The sequence below is a fragment of the Mytilus edulis genome, chromosome 13 (genome assembly GCF_963676685.1).
Source record: "Mytilus edulis chromosome 13, xbMytEdul2.2, whole genome shotgun sequence".
Taxonomy (NCBI): domain Eukaryota; kingdom Metazoa; phylum Mollusca; class Bivalvia; order Mytilida; family Mytilidae; genus Mytilus; species Mytilus edulis.
The window spans coordinates 6,903,995-6,924,333 of NC_092356.1; the positions used below are offsets into that span (position 1 = coordinate 6,903,995).

General features: G+C 33.1%; 3 protein-coding genes and 1 long non-coding RNA gene across 4 annotated transcripts in view; 3 read left to right on the forward strand and 1 right to left on the reverse strand.

The window, feature by feature from the left end:
* The window catches only part of LOC139501577 (uncharacterized), a 62,074-nt gene extending 42,037 nt beyond the window's left edge, over window positions 1–20,037 (forward strand). The window contains exons 38-44 of the mRNA XM_071290694.1: window positions 11,015–11,231; window positions 12,970–13,282; window positions 13,836–13,975; window positions 14,584–14,618; window positions 15,587–15,661; window positions 16,584–16,640; window positions 18,320–20,037. Of these exons, the coding sequence (XP_071146795.1) occupies window positions 11,015–11,231; window positions 12,970–13,282; window positions 13,836–13,975; window positions 14,584–14,618; window positions 15,587–15,661; window positions 16,584–16,640; window positions 18,320–19,111 (1,629 nt within the window). The 3' untranslated portion in view covers window positions 19,112–20,037. The remainder of the gene's footprint in view (window positions 1–11,014; window positions 11,232–12,969; window positions 13,283–13,835; window positions 13,976–14,583; window positions 14,619–15,586; window positions 15,662–16,583; window positions 16,641–18,319) is intronic.
* Window positions 1,399–3,160, forward strand: LOC139501581 (uncharacterized). The gene is made up of 4 exons (XR_011658603.1): window positions 1,399–1,509; window positions 1,908–1,997; window positions 2,285–2,371; window positions 3,028–3,160. It is a non-coding gene; the product is annotated as an uncharacterized lncRNA (long non-coding RNA).
* LOC139501578 (uncharacterized) lies at window positions 3,176–7,628 on the forward strand. Its single transcript, XM_071290695.1, has 8 exons — window positions 3,176–3,304; window positions 3,576–3,858; window positions 4,263–4,499; window positions 4,761–4,837; window positions 5,243–5,347; window positions 5,669–5,889; window positions 6,180–6,344; window positions 7,306–7,628. Exons 2-8 carry the CDS (start codon window positions 3,636–3,638, stop codon window positions 7,595–7,597), a joined length of 1,320 nt encoding a protein of 439 aa, XP_071146796.1. The 5' UTR covers window positions 3,176–3,304; window positions 3,576–3,635; the 3' UTR covers window positions 7,598–7,628.
* LOC139501809 (uncharacterized) lies at window positions 7,892–9,926 on the reverse strand. The gene is made up of 4 exons (XM_071291027.1): window positions 9,915–9,926; window positions 9,117–9,365; window positions 8,576–8,818; window positions 7,892–8,158 (listed from the first exon to the last, which is right to left on the reverse strand). The coding sequence occupies exons 1-4, from the start codon at window positions 9,924–9,926 to the stop codon at window positions 7,895–7,897; spliced, it is 768 nt and encodes a 255-aa protein (XP_071147128.1). The 3' UTR covers window positions 7,892–7,894.
* Window positions 20,038–20,339: the final 302 nt, after the last annotated feature.

A 20,339-nucleotide genomic window follows, 5' to 3' on the forward strand; every position in this document is an offset into this window, starting at 1 on the left:
AACGGGAAATGAGGTCTTGCGGGACCCGGGAAATGACAAAAAAATGAGAATTGCTTACGCACATAGTGTAAGCGGGATACGGGAATCTAACAAAACAGTAAGCGGGATCCAGGATCGGAACCCCCCAATGAGACCCCCCTAAGTTACTGTGAAACTGTGAATAGTTTGTTGTATTATAATTAGCATTACAGTTCAGTTCAGTTCAGTTTCTTGTATATTCCTCCATTAATTGTGGAGCACTACCCAAAGGGTATATAGCATTACTTGTAAGCAAGAAATACATATTTTCAATTTAGTTTAAAGCTGTTAAAGGCATATTGTCTGTCAGTTGATCAAAAATTATGGTTTGGTTTAAATTGCGCCGAAATCGGTAGCATATGTAACACGTAACAGAATTTATTCATAGATATTAAATTTTTTGTGCATTTCGGTGTTTAAAACTTTAAAATAACATTTCGCTGATTTCTTGTCAAGGATGGTAAAAATTCATTATGTTGCCGCCTTTATTCATGTGAACCCAAGGTTTGAACTTAATCGGAACCCTTATTGCGCATGCTCAACCCGGTAAACATAAACAATGATGTCGGAAAGTAGCAAGTCAAATCGAGGAAGAAAGCGATCATTAACAGATTCTGCAAGGAAGAGGAATAGGTCTATTGTTTCAGCCAAATGGAACAAAAGCAGAGTATACGTGGGTGATCAGTTCCAACGCTGGAATGACCTAAAGGACGAATTAAATGTGCAAACGCATGCCGAAGTGGCGAGGATTTTGCTTGACAAGTAAGTTTCACACACGTGTTTCAAATAATAGTTTATTGTTGTTCATGGGAATATTTTTGTACATAATTGATATAGATCGAAAGAAACAAACCACATTCCATCCTTTCAAGATATAAAGCTGCTAAATAATTGTGTTAAACAGCATTAAGTCGAGTTTTCAATGCACAAAAACAAAGCAATATTATAGAGGCCATGCAAGGGGGAAATAATAAAAAAAAGTTAAAATATTAAATTTAGAAGTCGTATACCCTATGTAAAATATTTTTTGTGGTGTCAAATAAGTTATATGGTTAAATCTAGATCTAGCAATACTGTATTTTGAGTGAAAACATGTGGGATAAGCTTTTACAGAGCCTGAATTATAGCTTATCAGGACTATCAGCAGAAAATATTATTTTGATACTTTTGTTTCTATATGAAATTGTGTTCTATACTGCTACTGTTTATTTTGTTGGTGTGATAGCCAGTTAACAAATAGATTTGCAGTCTTTTTTGTCAAAACAGATTTACAGAATCAGTTTTCAAAACTCTATTTCTCCACAGTTACCATTCAAATAAAACAGTAACTGTACAAACAGACAGTGTTCAGCAAAACATAGTAATGGAAGAAGAAGCTTTGCCTGCAGTATCAATACCAACAGCATCAACTTCCACGCCTGGGGCGGTACATTCTCTTTTTCGCACACCATGTGATGTTTCAGATATATCATCAGCTGGGGAAAATCTTAGGTAATCTTAATTTTTTCACAATATACATGTACACATACTACATACATGTATCAAAATATAAAATTTCCCTTATGCGATTTACATTTAAGAATAAATGTACATAACACAAATGAATTTATAAAATTTGTAAGAGACTTTTACCAAAAAAATGTTTTAGATATAAAGGAGATGTGGGGTGTACGCCCAATATAAATAAACTCATGATCAATACAAGGATTGAAATTTTTCATTTACACCTGACTCGCGTTTTGTCTACAAAAGACTCGGTGACGTTCGAATCAAAGGCATTATCCTAGGACAAAAAAAAAAGAAGGCATACATAAAAAAGAAAGTCTGTACATTTAAGCCAACTCTAATTATAGACAGGTATCTTGAATTTGTTTCTTTTTTCTTTTCAGAGAGTCAGATATGTCATGAATTGAGGAGTTCTGCAGTAGTGCAAATAAAAACCCACTGGAAAAGTCAACCTCTTTCATTAATCCTTTTGAGTAAGCTATCATGAGACCATGTAATGAATTTATGTTCATTCCCTTTTATGTTATTGATTCAACGGTGAAAAATATTTGTTTATTTATTAAATTTGTTATTTACTTTAAATTGTAAAAATAGATCAGAACAACAGTGATGTTTTAAATTTGCTTTTGTTTCTTGTTGATAAGAAATTACTTGATTTTGATTATTATGATTGGAAAAATTATGAATTGTAAGAGTAATTTATCATAAAACTATAATGCTTAACTTACAGTTAATACTTAAGTTAATGGTTATTTTTCAGCCTTACAATTGATGAGGATGAAACATGGTTGGTGGAAGATTACTCATCAGGAGAAGAATTTGAACCTAGTTTTAACTTTACACTAAGGTAAAATAGTTTGTTTTTGTTGAAACTTGTAAAATACAGGATAAATTTCATATTTGTTTTTTTACAAAATTCATAAAAATTATATATCAGCTGTTCTTAACTAATGTCAACATGATATGGGCCCCAGCATGGTCAATGTTAACTCAACAGGATAATTATACCCCCGCTTTAAAAAGGGGGGGTATACTGTTTTACCTCTGTCTGTCCGTCAGTCAGTCCGTCCCATGAAACTTTCGTCACATTTTTCTCAGGAACTACAATACAAGGATTTCTGAAATTTGGTTTCAGGGTTTATCTAAGTCAGCTATACCGTGTGATGCGTTTTCAGATTCATCACTCGACAACTTCCTGTTTACCGAACACTTGCATATTTTTACACTATTAATATTATCCACTTGCGGCGGGGGTATCATCAGTGAGCAGTAGCTCGCAGTTTACTTGTTTTACATTTTTCACTTGAAGGTTAAAACTTAGCATGGTTATGTCATTTATGGTGTTCAATCCTTACTTGCATTTAAATTGTCATCCTGCATATAATGCTAAAATTTTATCATCAGATGACCAAGTGTACATTTATATCAAGTTATGTTTATGGCGGGAACAAAATATTTTGTTGATAAAGCATTTTAATTTTCTTGACATTCATTTTACTACAGACACAATAATGCAGACCATCTTCCTATAGAGGACTCAGATGACGAGTCTGATATATCTGGTGATGATCCGGCAGATGCTATAGAAACAGACTACGAAATAAAAAGAATAAAGAGTATTGATGACTTGGATATTTTGACAAATGACCGTCCTCTCATTGTATACCAGCAGCCCCTATTAGATTTGGCAAACATACAGATCAGTACCCTTTGCAAAGTTTGCAATGAAGCAGTTGATATTTCTGTGGACACTGTTGCTTCAGCCACATATCTTAAATGGGTAAGTTATTTCTTCTTCTCTTAGGATTTTCCTGTACAGCCGAACAAGTGTGTCACATAGCCATAAATCCCCCTTATTTTTATTTATTTGATATTGCTATTTTAAACTGATACATACTATTCATTTATATTTACATATATATATATATATATATATACTTTCCTTATAAATTATGTGTGCTGTCTAAATGTTCGTCTTGTCAAATTTTTTTTTATAGTCTCTAAAAGACTGCATTTGAATGCTTATTAAGATCACATGTTTTCTATTGTAGGTATGCAAAAGTGGGCATGTTGTAAATAGATGGTGCTCACAGCCACTCCTTAACAGACGGATGCATGCCGGAGACCTGATTTTAGCATCTTCAATCCTGTTGTCTGGCAACAATTTCCAGAAAGTTGCAACATTAGCTAAATTTTTCAAACTTCCAATATTAAGTTCATCAACATTTCACAGAATCCAGAAAACCTACCTTGTACCAGCAATTGACAGGTTTTGGATCCAGAAACAAGATGAAATACTCATGGAATTTCAAAATACAGATGTTATTGTATTAGGTAAATATTTCAAACATTAGAGTTATGAAATATAAAACAAAAGATGTGGTTGATTGCCAATGAGACAACTCCCAAAATAGACCAAATGCCATAGAAATTACTAACTAAATGTCACTGTACGGCCTTCAACAATGAACAAAGCCGATACCACATAGTTATAAAAGGCCCCATAATGACAAATGTAACAATTGGATACAAGAACAAGACATAGAAATAAGAGATTCCTGAAACCAAAAATGTATACTGCTGTTTTAGATATTTGAAGAGTATATTTAATTTTATTATGCATTTTATTTTCAAACGACAACCTATCTTATCAATCCAGTTTTTGATACTATTGTTTGACTATATTGTTAATGCAAATAAACATTCCTGATGATGAACTGTGCACTTTCATTTTCTAGGTGATGGACGGATGGATAGCCCAGGACATTGTGCGCAGTATTGCTCATATACCTTTATGGAATATACTTCAAAGAAAATTCTTTGTATAACTACTATGGACAAACGGAGTACCGACAGGAAAAGCACCAATTTAGAGAAGGCATGTTTCATAAAAGGAATGCAGTTCTTTAAGGACAAAGGAATCAAAGTTGTGGAGGTGGTGACTGATGCACACGTCCAAATTGCTTCAGTAATGAGTAAGAAAAATTTTATATTTTTCAAGTCAAACTTATTCCTAAATTCTCCAAAATTGAGACTTATTAGGCAAGGAGGTAAAACTATTTGTTGCATTTGTACTTGTTGATCTAAAAAAAAATACGTGCACCTTGCTTTCATGTGGTCAAAATCATTCGGATAATTTAATTTTTACAATAGTGAAATTATTCTTTATTCATGTTCATACAGTTATGACATATTCCTTATAAATATAAATCCAATCACATTTTGAATTTTTTCAGAAAAAGAATTTTCAGACATAAAGCACTCTTTTGATGTTTGGCACGGGACAAAGAACTTGGGGAAGAAGCTCACAAAGGTATGAATGGTTAAATCTGATATTTATAATAAACATGCTTACATGTTTACATGTATCTAGACACTATACATGGACATTCATGTGATTTGCATTTATTGTCAACTTGTTTTGCTGCATACCGGGATGTGAATTGTGAATAAACTTCATGGTGCTGTTTGCTCATTGCTATTACTTTCTATGTTATTCATATTTGTTTCTATTATTTTGAATATGAATCAATCTTTGGGTATTCAGGTTTGATTTGAGAACGCTACATTTTGTCATAACAGGCTTATAGTAGCTTATTATACATTGTTGGCATTGCTTATAGTTGAAGGCTTGATTGTTAGATGATATTAATATAGTCTCTTTATCAACATGTGAGTTAAACCATGACTTTCCATTTTTTATTATTTGTTATTGTAGATCAGCCAAGAAAAAGAAAACAAAGGCTTAATAGTTTGGATCAAGGACATAGTAAATCACTATTGGCATACAGCTGAGGTAGCTACCACTAAAGAAGAATTTCAGGTAAGTTTTCCTCAATTTGTTTTTGAATAAATTTTATGGACAAAATCAGGTTATCTATAAAAATTCTTCATCTTCAGTGGTGGATTCAGAAAGTTAAAAATACTGGTCCGCATTATTTGTTGGTTCTAAAAGAAGTTTGATAAAAGGGGTGCAGAACGAATTATGTCACAAAATCACTGTGAATTTATATAAAATATCCTAGTTAAAGGGGATATGCATGTAACCCAATCTCCTCACATCGGATCTTGAAGTGAACCCTTTTTGTGATATATTTATATTCATCTCTTTTTGATAAATTTTATATAAACTTTATATTTTTAGGATGTTTGGTATGGTGTTCTTCATCATGTTGTTAATGAGCATCAATGGTCTGTGCCATTTGCTAACTCGACAGTGAGCAATAGTTGTCAACATGGTCCATTAGAAGATGGAGCACAGTCTAAAGATTACCTGAAGAAAGGATCCCCACCACACAATGCTCTTAGAAAAATAGCTATGGACAAGAGACTTGTAAACAATATTCCATACTATCTAAACTGCAGGTAAGTTTGTATTGTGTATTAAAACTTCCCTGGTTTTAAAATTAACAATTAACTTTGCTGCCGTAACAGATCTCTATGTTTATATAAACATAACATTGCATAATTTTTATGAGACAACTATCCACCATAGAAAAAATATTGTTTATAAAAGCAACTATCTGAGATCAACATACTCTAATTATTACATAACAAAAGCACCTCATAGCAAGTTTAAAAATGCTGTATACATCTGAATAGCATGCTCTTTAATTATGATAGCTTAATCTCAATTTTAATTTTATTAATTTTAGGAGCACATCAGAATTGGAAAACTTCCAAAATCTGATTCTTATGTATGCCTCAAAAAGGCACTCCTACAGTCCACCGGTATACAGGGCAAGGAACAGACTGGCTGCGCTCGACCACAATGCTCATGCAGAACGTGAAGTGATGCAGAACAAAGATGGTTCATTAAGGTTTGTTTGATTTGCCAGTACGCACTACAGCAATCACACCAACCTCTCTATTAAACAATAGATTTTTTGTCCAGTCTCTAATCAAATAGATGCCAACCATTACAATTTTTCCATAGTGTTTCCGATTTTGCAATTAAACTATGCTGTTATGGTCAAAGTCAGATAGTTCCCAATCATTACCGTTCAATTTTTTAAAACACAGATTTATATCATTACTTTTCCATCCTGGTCCGATATTTAAAAAACGCCAATGTAATGATTCCAGTTTCTCAGGAGTTATCAACCTATGATTCGGTAATTTACCGACTTCCGAACAGGCAAACTTGCATTTTATGAAGTAGCTTTCCCCCTTTCTCTACTTCTCTTTGAGAAAACGAAAATGTACGAGTCGATAACATCAGAACAATTAATGAATGGAATACATATTACAGACCACATGTTTAACGACAAATTTTATAGCACATCACACTTTGCAACCACTTGTCAGTAATTTTTACTGGTACATGCACGTTTGATTAATGAATTTTTTTCAAAAATACGGAATATTTTATGTAAAAAAGAAGATATGGTATGATTGCTAATGAGACAACTATCCACAAAAGACCAAAATGATACAAACATAAACAACTATAGGTCACCGTATGGCCTTCAACAATGAGCAAAGCCCATTCAGCATTGTCACCTATAAAAGGCCCTGATAAGACAATGTAAAACAATTCAAACGAGAAAACTAACAGCCTCATTGCAAAAATGAACGAAAAACAAATATGTAACACATAAACAAACGACAACCACTGAATTTATAGTTTGTTTCTGATTGTGTCAAAAGGTGGTTGACATCTATGTAATCAGATAATGCAAATGAAATTACCCCCAATCTGAGTGAAACCCTATATAAAATGAAACTGTTGCCTCGAACAAATGCCTACATTTAAACTTTAATTTATGTTTCTACTTGTAGATGGCAACGAAGTTATAACAAAAAAACATCAAGGTGGTCAGTTCATCCTGTGAAGGCAGACAAGAAGTACAGCTACATCCCAGACCTTATTAGGCAAATAGTCATTTCAAGAATAGAGGATGACATTGGAATGAACAGACGTCGGGAGTTAGAGGCAGATGATCCTAGGCGTATATCAGCCCATTTGGCACCAGTACCACCCCCATCAACAAGAGACATTGTGGCTAATCAAATATCTAGATTTGAAAGTCTTAATAAAACAATCAAATTCTGGACTACTGAGGGGCAATAAAAGAGATTATCTTTGTATATTCTTTTCTTTTGTCATTTTGTAATTTCTATTATTGATATTCATTGAAAACTTTTTTCTATTTTAAGATATGATCAGTAATTTTCATCTTGATTAAAAAAATATATGGGGAAGCATCAAAAACAAAACATCACCTAAGATATCAGCGGAAGAATTGAAATCCAAGAGTGTACATTTATTCATCACAACAACCAATTTTTTTTACAACACAAAAATTAAACCTACAACATACAATTTCCTGGCATAAAAACAGAACTAAGATATGTTTTTGCTCTTCATTTAATTAAACCTCCCCCCGACAAAACCTTTATATTGTCCAAATGGATTTGGGTATTTGTCCCTGATGCGCCATACGCAACAGCTTGGGATCACACGTCGATCCCCAGCACCCAGTCTACCATGAACCCACACAATAAACTGCCTGTAGGAGGCAAATCGGTTGGCTCTATTAAAATCCTCATCCTGGGGCATGACCAGCAGTTCCTCCCTAAGCCTTCTGGCAACGTGAAGGACAGCCTCATCCAAGACAATCAAATAGAAATCCTGAAAGAAAAAAAAATTGTATCTCATATCTTTGAGAATAAGAATTTTACAACTTTAAAATCTAAACAACAAGATTGTTACTAAATGATCAAACAAACTTATAAATAACAAAACAATAGACATAAAACAATACAAACATGTAGCATTGAAAGAAATCAAAATTGTTAATATTAATTATAACACTATTTTTGATGAGTTTTGGTACTACTTATCAACCATAAACAGAGAAAAGAGAAAAACATAAAAAGAAAAAAAGGGTGTGTATCTTAACACCTTATTCAGAAAACATTAAAAACAAATTGTGTATCCAACATTACATCAATATAAAGTTGTCCAAACAAAACTGGGTTTGTATAAATCTATAACATTATGCACAATCCTTAGAAAATCTGGTTCAGGTATTAGTTTAGTACATACTGGTAGCCTAGAGTAGCAGTTTTGACTTGCTCTGCCACAGCAACGTCTTTCTGCCTCAGTGGGCATCTCCCTGCAGTATGTGCAAGTACACCAGTCGGGAGATGGACTGTCTTGTGGAGGATGATGTCCACCATGCTGTGTGTCATCATGGTCAATGACGTCAAAGGCATAACTTGGGTGATCTTTAACAAACCTCCGAAGATAGTCCTTCGCACTTTCCTCTGACATTCTATCAATTCTCTCCTGAAAAAAGCAATTAGTAATATATAACTTTGGAACTTTTGAAAGGTTTTTAATATTTTGGCAGTACCAACAATGGAAAAAAAACATCTGTCTGTTTTTACTTCCATAATTAATCGTAATTAAATAAATCAATGGCAGAATAGATTTAAAAATAAAAAAGACAGGACAGATATTAAAAGTAATAAAATAAATTTCATCATTGCACCCCCCCCCCCCCCCCCCTCCCCCTTAAAATCAAATGGTAGCTCTCTTTTATGTTTTCCAATTTTATTCAGATCTGCAAGAATAATATATATACCTCCATCTTCCGATTTCTTTCCTCTATTGTGGTTGCAGCTACCTCGGCCCTATTTGGTCCAGCTGCTTGGATGGTACCTCTTCCTCTTCTTGGTCCTCTCCCTCTTCCCCTTCTGGGGTTATCACGCCCCCTTCCTCTTGCTCTTCCTCTTCCTCTACCCCGTGCTCTCCCTTGCTCATCGCTATTGCTGTCGGTACTTTCATTTTGTGGTGAATTAGATCTTGAGCTCCTAGAGTCCTGAATAAATGATTATTTATAAATATATTGAAATTAATAACATTCATATTTAGCGTGGGCTATACACATTTTGTATGTCTCTATAAATATATTTTTTTATATTTTATAAATGCTGGTAATATAGATGTAGGAAACCAACCGTTCATTTTTTTTTTTTAGAAAAAACGATAAGTTATACTGAATGTTCTAACGGAATTCTTGTTATGGTACAAAGACAACACTTTAAAAGAAGTGCTTTAAGTAATTTGACTTAGAAAACACTCAGTCATACAAAAGAAATCATTTAATTTTACATAAAATTAAAACAAATGCGAACTCATATTGTGAAAATAAGTTTAACAAAAAATACGAGATTTCTACAGTGCCCCCTCAGGAGGCCTCATCGGCACATGTTTCCCGAAAAAGTATCAAAAATTGCTTGATATCACAATAAGAGAGGATGAATCGTTACAAACACGCGAACAGCATCTAGTAAGTTTTAAAACAGAAAAAATGCAATTCACGGAACACATATTAGCCATATAATTTGAGATATTTTATCTGTATTCTAAAAGTTCTCACCTCAGCATCCATGATAAGAATCAAGGTCAGCGTCTTAAAATAACTTTCGGCAGTTATCGGAAGCGTTATCAGAATCTAGGTCAGTGCATAATTAATTAGATTCCACTAGCTGAATAACTTGAAACTGTTGACCAAAATGCCGATTATACGCAATTTAAATATTTTTTTCGGGAACAATATTAAACCGTTTTTTACATTATTACTAATCTGTTTTCAATGATATAAAAAAAACGATTTTGAGCGACAATATGCCTTTAATATAAGCACAAAATATGTATTTTCCATTCAGTCAAAAATTGTTAATTTTAAGACTGTGAATTTTAGTCTGCATGAATAAACTATGTTTTTTAGTTTCTTGTGTATAATTCAGAGTTTAGTATGATGTCCATTATCACTGAACTAGTATAGATATTTGTTTAGGGGCTAGCTGAAGGATGCCTCCGGGTGCGAGAATTTCTCGCTGCATTGAAGACCTATTGGTGACCGTCTGCTGTTGTTTGTTCTATGGTTGGGTTGTTGTCTCTTTGACACATTCCCCATTTCCATTCTCAATTTTATTTCACAAGCAATGAAAATAATAACCATGTATATGGAAGGATAGGAAGGGATTTTCAAAATATCCCTACAACCAAGAACCATTTTTTAGATAATTTTGCATGATTGCAATAAGGGAGCTACCATTTGATTTTTATGGGGGGGGGGGGGGGGGGGGGGGCTAGAATGAAATTTGAAAAAAATAGGCAGGACAGGAGTTTTGAGTAAAAAAAGAAGGCAGGATGAGACAATTGCCAAAACAAAAAGTCAGGACGACAATTTAGGTAAAAAAAAGTCCGGATAAACTAAAAAAAAAAAAAGCAGGACCAAACAGAGTGAAAAATAAAAAGGCAGGACAGAGATTACAGCTAAAAAATAATGCAGGACAAAATTTTTCATCCTAGCCCCCCCATAAAAATCAAATGGTAGCTCCCTAAACGCATACTGAAAAAAGAACCATAATTACATTCAATAACTTAAATTCCCATCTTACCAGTCCCACATACATTTTAATGAAAATTACCTTAATTTTTTTAATTATTAATTCTTTATACTTAAATTTTCAGCAAACAATATTTCCATGTGGCAATTTAGGTCTAAACAAGGAACCAGAAAAGGCAGCATGGTTATACATGGAGCTTTTCTATGACCAGTTTTATAATGAATCTGGTATAGATGAAATAAAGATTTACATACAGGATGAGAATAACATGACATCAGATGTAATCACCATACAGTTTGTTATACTGATGTCACCTTGTTACAGTCATGGAGATTGTCAACGTAAGTTTTTTCACATAAAAGAGGGACGTTATGGGGGTACCTATATGACAAATAGACAATTAAAAAGTTGACTGAATTTGATGAATCATGTTAAATTTTTTCCAAAAAAAGTGTTAACGATAATTAATTGAGACCTCTGTCAAATCACAATACGAACATTTGTACGAGCCACCATAAAATTTTAACCAATTCACTTTTAGCTAACGGTAGCCGAAAATGATCGTTTGACGGTAAAGGGCATTACTACCCTCTTAAAAATACAATTCTGTGGTTTCTTTTATTTTCATGGATTGAGGAAGACTTTTCATGGTTTTGCCAAATGTCTTCACACAACCTTATAGAAAATGTATAATTCGTTGAACATTTAAATTCGTGCTTTATCTGTGTCCACAAAATCATCGAAAATTGGTATCCAACAAATAATGATGAATTCACATTATTGATATGTAAGATATCTATTTTCTTTCGTATAGATAACAAGTAATGATGTTGGTGAGCAGAAGTCTCCTCACTTAATTGACAGAAGTGAACACAATTTTATTTTTATTCATTGTCTCTTGTTTCTAAATTTATAGATAGGAAGTCTTCATTTTACCAATCCTTGTGCTCCAATGTACTTATGTTTCTGCCTGAAACTAAAAGGAACTTTTTATTATGGCTCTTATTCATTTTTGTCTCGCTTGACTGAGTCAAAAAGCGAGACATAGGTATACTGATTCTGACGTCTGTGGCAACGGCATCAACAATGTATTAGTTTGTGATTAGGTTGGTTTATGGGGAACCACAAGTGGTAGGTCAATTATATTTGGTATGCAGTTGTATTAGTATTGGCACATCTCATTACCATGGAGATTATTTGGCCTCTCCCCCTCAGTTATGGTCTATTGACTTTGAAATTTAGCTTAGTTTTCATGTATTAGTTTGTGATTAGGTCAGTTTATGGGAAACCACTAGTGGTAATTTGATAATAATTGGTATGCAGTTGTATAAGATTTGGCATATCTTATTCCAATGAGATTATTTTGCCCCACACCCTCAGTCATGGTCTATTGACTTTAAAAACTTTTGCTTAAGTTTTCATGTATTAGTTTGTGATTAGGTTGGTTTATTTTATGGGGAACCACAAGTGGTAGGTCAATTATATTTGGTATGAGTTGTATTAGCATTGGCACATCTCATAACAATGGAAATTATTTTACCCCCTCAGTTATGGTTTATTGACTTTGAAATATTGCTTTGTTGACATGTATTGGTTTGTGTTTAGGGTTATTTGAATGGAACAACTTATGAAAGGTCAATGGTATTTTGTATGCTGCAACCTCAGCTGTATTATCATTTGCACATCTCATTCCATGGAGATTGTTTAGCCATGTTCTCTCAGTTATGGTTCATTGACTTTGAATATTTGCAAAACTTACATGTTAAAGTGTTGCTATTTTGATTTTAACATTGCATCATTGATATAACAAAAAAGTGAGACATATCTCTGTGATAACAGTTTATTTCACTTAGTAATGTAAATTCTATATAAGATTGCGTTATAAGCACTCTAAAGTGTACATTTCGTGTAAGATATTTTTTAAAAGGCTGATGTTTTTTTTTTAAAGAAAAGATGTGCAAGAGACATTGGAACTTTGTTCTGTTATTTTCATGATGCAACTCTTATGAATATTTCAACATTTTCCCTCAGTATTCAGGTATAGCATAGACACAGACTCATTTATCATTTACATTTCAGCCAAGACTGGCAGTCCTTATCCCTGCCAAGACATCCAAAGAGCCACTAACTTCACACAATACTACTACTGCCAGTGTGAGCCAGGTTGGGAAGGAGAATTCTGTGAGATCAATATTGACGAGTGTGCCACTAATCCGTGTGACAGTCCGTATGTCTGTAACGATGGCATCAATTCTTACACCTGTGCATGTCATATCAGTGATCCAGATTGTGACGCCCTGCCCCCATGGGTCTTTGCCCTGATAGCTATCGGGGCTCTGATATTAATCATAATCATTCTTGGTCTCTTATACAGACGGAAGGTCAAGAAAAGGTAAGGACTTGATAAAAACATTATCAAAGATATATTGTTTACTTCGGTTACAATCCATTAAAAAATATCTGTGAACATTAATTCAGTAAATATAAGTTGTAAGAATGAGTTTCTTTACAGCTCTCTTTATTATAATGCTAGCAAGACGAAAGTTTAGTTGACTTGCTTGCTTTGTATCACTGTTTGCTCAAGCATTGTAATTAAGATTGACATCTGCAAACAATAGAAGTAGTTAGAAGAAGAGTTAAACATGTGTTTAGGTAAATTTTATTATTTGATAATGTCCAATCAAATTTGAATGTATACAAATTTAAATCCATCTCTTTTTAGCATTTTTAGGGGTCAATTTTGATTACAATGCTTGAACAAACATTGATACAAAGAAAGCAAGCAATCCAAAACAAACCTTTGACTTGCAAGCATTATGAAAAGAGCTGTAAGTTAGTTGTAAAACATTATCCTTAAGAAATCTTTTTTAAAAGCATCGTTGAGACATTTCAGCACATTTTTTGTTATTAGTGATAAGCTATTCAGTGAAACTTTCTATTTACAGTGGTCATTTCAAGTGGGTATTGAAGTACATCCTCTGCCACGAGGAGCCACAGAAGTATGACTATGAAGATGAAGAAGATGCCAGGTCTATCTCTACTGTTACCTCCATCATGTCACAGGAGTTTATTAACCTCAAATATGGTAAGATTACTTTATTATACCTTAAATATGTCCAAGAAAATCATAACCTCAAATGGCTTTGACCTTTCTTCTTGTCACTTCAGTAAGGTCAGGTTTTTATCAACCTCAAATATACTTGAAGTTTTTAAAATTCAGAATGGAAATGGGGAATGTGTCAAAGAGACAACAGCAGAAGGTCACCAATAGGTCATCAATGCAGAGAGGAATTCCTGCACCCGGAGGCGTCCTTCAACTGGCCCCTAAACAAATACATATACTAGTTCAGTGATAATGGATGTCATACTAAAACTCCAAACTCTTAGTATTATCTCAGTATACATCAGGAGTTTATCAATCGCTAATATGAAATAATTTAACACTTACTCCATAAATTTTTCAGAACTATATCCTGGTAATTTGATAGCCCCAAATAGTGAAATAACTAAAACTTTTTACCTCACTTGAAAGTCTAATAAGTGTATTGGTGTTATCCTAAACTTTTCTCTTCATGTGACCGAGGAAGAACATTTGTATTGCAATACTATGTATCATAAAATGAAAAACAGATGCACAATACATCTTTATTATTTAATCATATTTTTAATGTTTTTATTTTTTTTTAATTACAGATCAGAATTTATCTGACTATGAAGATAGTGAAAGGGTGAGTAGGTTACTCTTAGTAAGTGACAAAAATCATTGTTTTTTCAAGGTTTTGTTGCTAATGTCAATGATTAAAAGAGAGACGAAAGATACCAAAGGGACAGTCAAACTCATAAATCTAAAACAAACTGACAAAGCCATGGCAAAAAACGAAAAAGACAAACAAACAACAGCACACATGACACAACATAGAAAACAACACGAACCCCACCAAAAAACTAGGGGTGATCTCAGGTGCTCCAGAAGGGTAAGCAGATCCTGCTCCACATGTGGCACCCGTCGTGTTGCTTATGTGATAACAAATCCGGTAAATAGTCTAATTCTGTAGGTCACATTCATGAAAGGGAAGGGGATTGTAGTTACGACGAGAGGAAGATATCCGATATCATTTGTGAAACGGTTATTCCATAACGGTCAGCCAACTTGTGATGCCGTCTGATTAACATGCCCATGTAGTCAAAGGGTTCTATATAAATTATTTTATTTCAATTTGGAGGGATAAATGATGTCATGTGTAATGTTTGATTTTAAACACTGTTCGGTGAATAAACTTAAACAGACACGGTATGGTATTGGAAATCACTTCTCAAACTTTTTTTATATAAACTTTCAATTTTACCAAGGACATATCATCTGCCGAAGTTAAAGGTTTTCTTTTTAAAAACTGACTAAAACAGTAGTCAATATTAGGTACAGATAAATTCTGAAGCCAATAAGGCTTCTTTGTTGATTTGGGGACCGTTGGTTAGACAGCAACCAAAAAAAATTATATATAAGTATTAAAAAAGATGGATCTTTGACTATAAACTAAAAGTTGTATATTAAAAGAGATGTAAGGTTCCTGCATCATTGATGTTTATCAAACACAAAAAAAACTATTTCAAATTGATAATATTGTTATATCATATTTAACAGTATTATATGTACCGAAATTTTCTGATTTGATGTTAAATTCACTATTTTTTACAGGATTTTGAGGGAATGTTTTCACCACCTCCTCCATACAGACCAATGAATGACATGGAAAGGATGAACTTTGTCAAGGTAAAAAATTAGTTATAGTGTAAATTATTAATAAGAAGAAGTGGTATGAGTGTCAATGAGACAACTTTCCATCCAAGTCACAATGTGTAAGAAGTTGACAATTTTAGATCAAACTATGGTCTTCAACATGGAGCCTTGGTTCACACAGAAAGGCAAGCTATAAACATTGTTTACTAATCGAAAATATGATATCAACTGATAAACTCTCTATATTTGAAAAGTTCTTCATATGGTAAGTCATACAAATAAAAAATGTTTAAATTAAACTCTTCCTTTTCTTGAGCTAGTCATAAACATAAGGAGGTGGGAAAATTTCTGAAATATTGTATTATATGGTAATGACACCTTTTGCTATTCAAGCTAGTTATCTCTTTTATTAGATATGTTGCCACTAAAGAGAACAACACTTATAGAATTTCAGTTCTATGAATGGTTATTTGACTACACAGCTACTTTTGCATAGGTACTATTTCTGTACTAAAATATGTAGTACTGGAAATTTACTTTTAATATTTAGTACCATTTCTTTACTTTAAAATTATTGTAATATTTAGGTACTTTTATTTTACAGTACTTGATTTGTACTAAATATTTTGGTACAGAAATAATACAATATTCCATGTTTGAAAATCATAATTTTAAGAGATTTGAAATAGAAAAACTTTCAAAATGCTGAAAATGTAACTGTAGTAACCCAAAATCTGTAGTACCTAAATTTCAAGTACAAATTAAGTACTGTAAAAAACAGGTACCTAAATATTACAAAAATTTTAAAGTAACAAGATAGTACTAAATACTAAAAGTAGATTTCTAGTACTACAGATTTTTTTTAAAGAAATAGTACCTATGCAAAAGTAGCTGTGTAGTATATTTGTTTATATTTCTCAATGTTGAGTAGTTATCACCTCACTCTACTTTTCAGGATATAAGAGTAGAGCTTGACACAGATCCATTTTCTAACAGAATGGAATGGGAACAGGTAATAATGGAATTAAAATTTGGCGTAATTTGTTATTCCAGAAACACATATAATGTACAATTGGTAGTTTTTTTTAGTGGATTATGAGTAGAATAGTAACCTGACTCACATTTTAGAGTATTTTTGTCTCAGTTTGTGATATCCAATAGATATAGGATGTTGGATGAGTGCCAATGAGACAACTCTCTCATCCAAGTTACAATTTGTAAAAGTAAACAATTAATGGTCTTCAACACGGCTCCTTGGCTCACCATCAACATCAAGCTATAAAGGGCCCCAAAAGTACATGTAGAAAACCATTCAAACAGTCTAATCTATATAATAAACGAGAAACACTTATGAACCACATTAACAAACAACAAGTACTGAACATCGGGATAAACTTTAGTTAAAGAAAGGCTCCAACAAAATGTAGGTCACTCTCACCAAAATTTCATGTTTCATTTACATGCATTAGAGAGGGTTTGGATGGGGTTAAATGATTAAAGAATAATGCCCTTAAAAAATGAAGATTAGAGAATAACGGGCAAAAAAAAATGAAGATTAGAGAAAAAAGGGGTGAAAATTAAACGTTTACAGAATAACAGATCCCCAATCCAGACCCTCATTAGATTTTATTCAATGTGAATAAGAATATGTTCAAATGAGACAACTCTTCTATCCAGTTCTTTTATCCGATACTAAGTATGTTGGAAGAGACATGTTGTAAGTTATCCTTGAATTAAGTTTAATAACATGTAATTTAGAAGTCACTATGATATATCCTTTTTATTATCTCACTGGGGCACAAAGGGCCCCATGTGAGCTTATGCCATCACTTGGCATCCATCATCATCCATCGTCTGTCGTCATAAACTATTTTAAAAATCTTCTCCTCTGAAAATACTGGGCGAAGTACCTGTAAACTTTAAATTAATGTTCCTTAGGGTATCTAGTTTATAAACTGTATCTGAAGTTTTGATCCATAGACAAACATGGCAGCCACGGCTAAAAATAGAACATAAGGGGCAAATGCAGTTTTTGGCTTATATCTTAAAAACTGTAGCTTTTAGTGCAAATCTGACTTGGGGTAAGATTGTTCAATTGGTCAAGATCTATCAGCCCTGAAATTAAAAGATGAATCGAACAGCCCATTGTTGGGTTGCTGCCACTGAATTGGTAGTTTGAATAACATTTTGCAGTTTTTTGTTATTATCTTGAATATTATTATAGATAGATATAAACTGTAAGCAGCAATAATGTTCAGCAAAGTAAGATCTACAATAAAGTTAATATGACCAAAATTGTCAATTGACCCCTTCAGGAGTTATTGCCCTTTAAAACAATTTTACACAATTTGTTCATCAAGTTAGCTTACATTTGAAAATCTTCTCTGAAATACAGGTGAGCAATTCAGGCTCTTGAGAGCCTCTTGTTTAAATGTTGCATGCAGCATCATTTATCCACCAATTAATCAATCAATATTATAAATAATAATTTTTGATAATGTTAATCAATCATACTATCAAAAATGACTTTTTTACAATTTAAAAAATATTTTGAAATAATTTGAAAATTAAACTTATTGGAAGAAAAGCAAATTAGTGTTGTACTCAAATGAATAATTTCTGCTTCAAACAATAAGGAACATGCAATTATTGCATCAATATATTAATATTGTTGGTTTTTTTTTATTTCAGTGCTTCCCACCCAAATCAGAATGGGTTACTTACCAGCGCCATCAAAGATCTGACTTTAACCCACTGATCACCACACATACAGAAAATTCTAAATTTACAACACCTACACCAGTACCTGATGAAGAATCAATTCCTCAGAAGGAAGGAGGAGAATATGTTTTGCTTGAGCGACATAAGAAATCCTCGTTCAATGCATTGATGGCTAAAAGTATTGAGGACATTGCAGAAGGTAGAACAACTCCGCCTACACAGATGTCACTCATGAAGAATGATAAATCTCCATTACAGAACGGTGATGTTGTCGTACCTACAGTAAAGATTGCCCCTGCACCAGAAACTATTGTGGAAGTCTTACCTCAAACAGATGGACCTAGATTTAATCTACCCAAAATACTAAAGTTACCGGAGCCAACTCCTATCCATATGACATGGAGGGCGCAGACCGAGGTTCATGAAGACAGACCAAGTACTTCTGGACTATCATCATCCAGTGGTGGCCATGAAGACTCAGATGCCATGCCAAGTTCATCTGGAGAGCATTTCGACAAGATTCCTCCTCGACCAATGTCTAGAAACGTGGCAAGATGGGCGCCCTCTGCTGTCACACATAAATCTCAGGCTTCGAAACCGGCTCAGGAAGATAGTACAGATGACGATGAATTCGGGTTTGATCTAGAAACTAGATCTGAAAGACCAAAGTCCAGATATCGTATCCGTGAAGCTAAGCCTGATGAAAACAAGTATAAAGGGAGCTACAGTAACTACCCAGATTCTCATGCACCTATGTTGTAAACTTTTCTAACATTTTTGATTTTTTGTTTGTTTGTTGTTTGAGTTTTTGTTGAATTGACGTTTTTTTTTACATTTTCAGATTTTGAGTAACTTTTTTCATATTTATTTATTTTTTGTAAACTTTTATGGTTATTTTACATTTTAACTTTTCAATATTTTTGTTCTGCATATATTTATTTTTTGTAGAGCTTTTATGGGTTTTATAGAACTTTGAATATTCTTCTGTTAACGTTGTTTGTTTTATATTTAATGTCTTATAACTGCAAATATGCTGTAGCAAAAATCATGGATTAGCCAGCCCCCTGCCTTCTTAAAATAAATACACACCTCAAAACATTTTAAAACTACTTTTCTGACTTGTTACGTTATAAAAAAAACTACATACCAGTAGTTATAAAATAAAAACCAACTGAACCTTTTTAATTGCTATTTGATAAGAGTGCAAATGAATAGAAATCTTGGAGATATTTTTATCTTTTTTCCCCTATATATACAAGTGCTTGATCATACCAAATACCAAGTGTTAATAAAACCCACTTCCTTGGATCTGTAAAATCAACATTTTCCATACCTCAATTAATTCTTGAAAAATATAAACTTGCTTTAAATACATTTGACATATTCTTATTCTTAAAATTGGTTTGGCTCGTCTTAAAATGTCTAGCAGCTTTAGAATAGTTCAAATCCCCATTTTATGAACATAATTTTCAACCAATTAGAACTGGTAACCGAAGATACTTTTGTATTATTAAGATGGCCAAACAGTGAAAATGTTATTGGATTTGTAATAAGTTGGATTTTCGGACTGTGATATGTTTATTCATGTGATATTAACCTGTTTTGTTTTTAAAGATATGTTTACCAGTATGTGATATTAATCTGTTACGTTTATTGTTTTTGTTATACTAATAAATAGTTTTATTTTCTGATTTATAGTTAATTTAAGGTTAATAGAATGACTTCTACTGTAGATTCACTTACATTCCTGAGAAAAATGGGTTCCATTGGATTCACTTATAAACATGGGTTCCATTGGATTCACTTATAAACATGGGTTCCATTGGATTCACTTATAACCATGGGTTCCATTCGATTCACTTATAAACATGGGTTCCATTGGATTCACTTATAACCATGGGTTCCATTCGATTTACTTCTATTCCTGGGAAACATGGGTTCTATTGGATTCACTTCTTTTCCTAAGAAACATGGGTTCCATTGGATATAC

What these genes read in the sequence shown, in the direction of transcription:
- LOC139501578 (XM_071290695.1), top strand. Translation starts at nt 3,636, where the DNA reads ATGCATGCCGGAGACCTGATTTTAGCATCTTCAATCCTGTTGTCTGGC. An exon ending in CCAAATTGCTTCAGTAATGA is followed by an intron (nt 4,500 to 4,760) that starts GTAAGAAAAATT and finishes GAATTTTTTCAG; the next exon opens with AAAAAGAATTTTCAGACATA. An exon ending in CCACTAAAGAAGAATTTCAG is followed by an intron (nt 5,348 to 5,668) that starts GTAAGTTTTCCT and finishes TTATATTTTTAG; the next exon opens with GATGTTTGGTATGGTGTTCT.
- LOC139501809 (XM_071291027.1), bottom strand. An exon ending in AAAGAAATCGGAAGATGGAG is followed by an intron (nt 8,819 to 9,116) that starts GTATATATATTA and finishes TGCTTTTTTCAG; the next exon opens with GAGAGAATTGATAGAATGTC. An exon ending in ACTGCTACTCTAGGCTACCA is followed by an intron (nt 8,159 to 8,575) that starts GTATGTACTAAA and finishes TTTTTCTTTCAG; the next exon opens with GATTTCTATTTGATTGTCTT.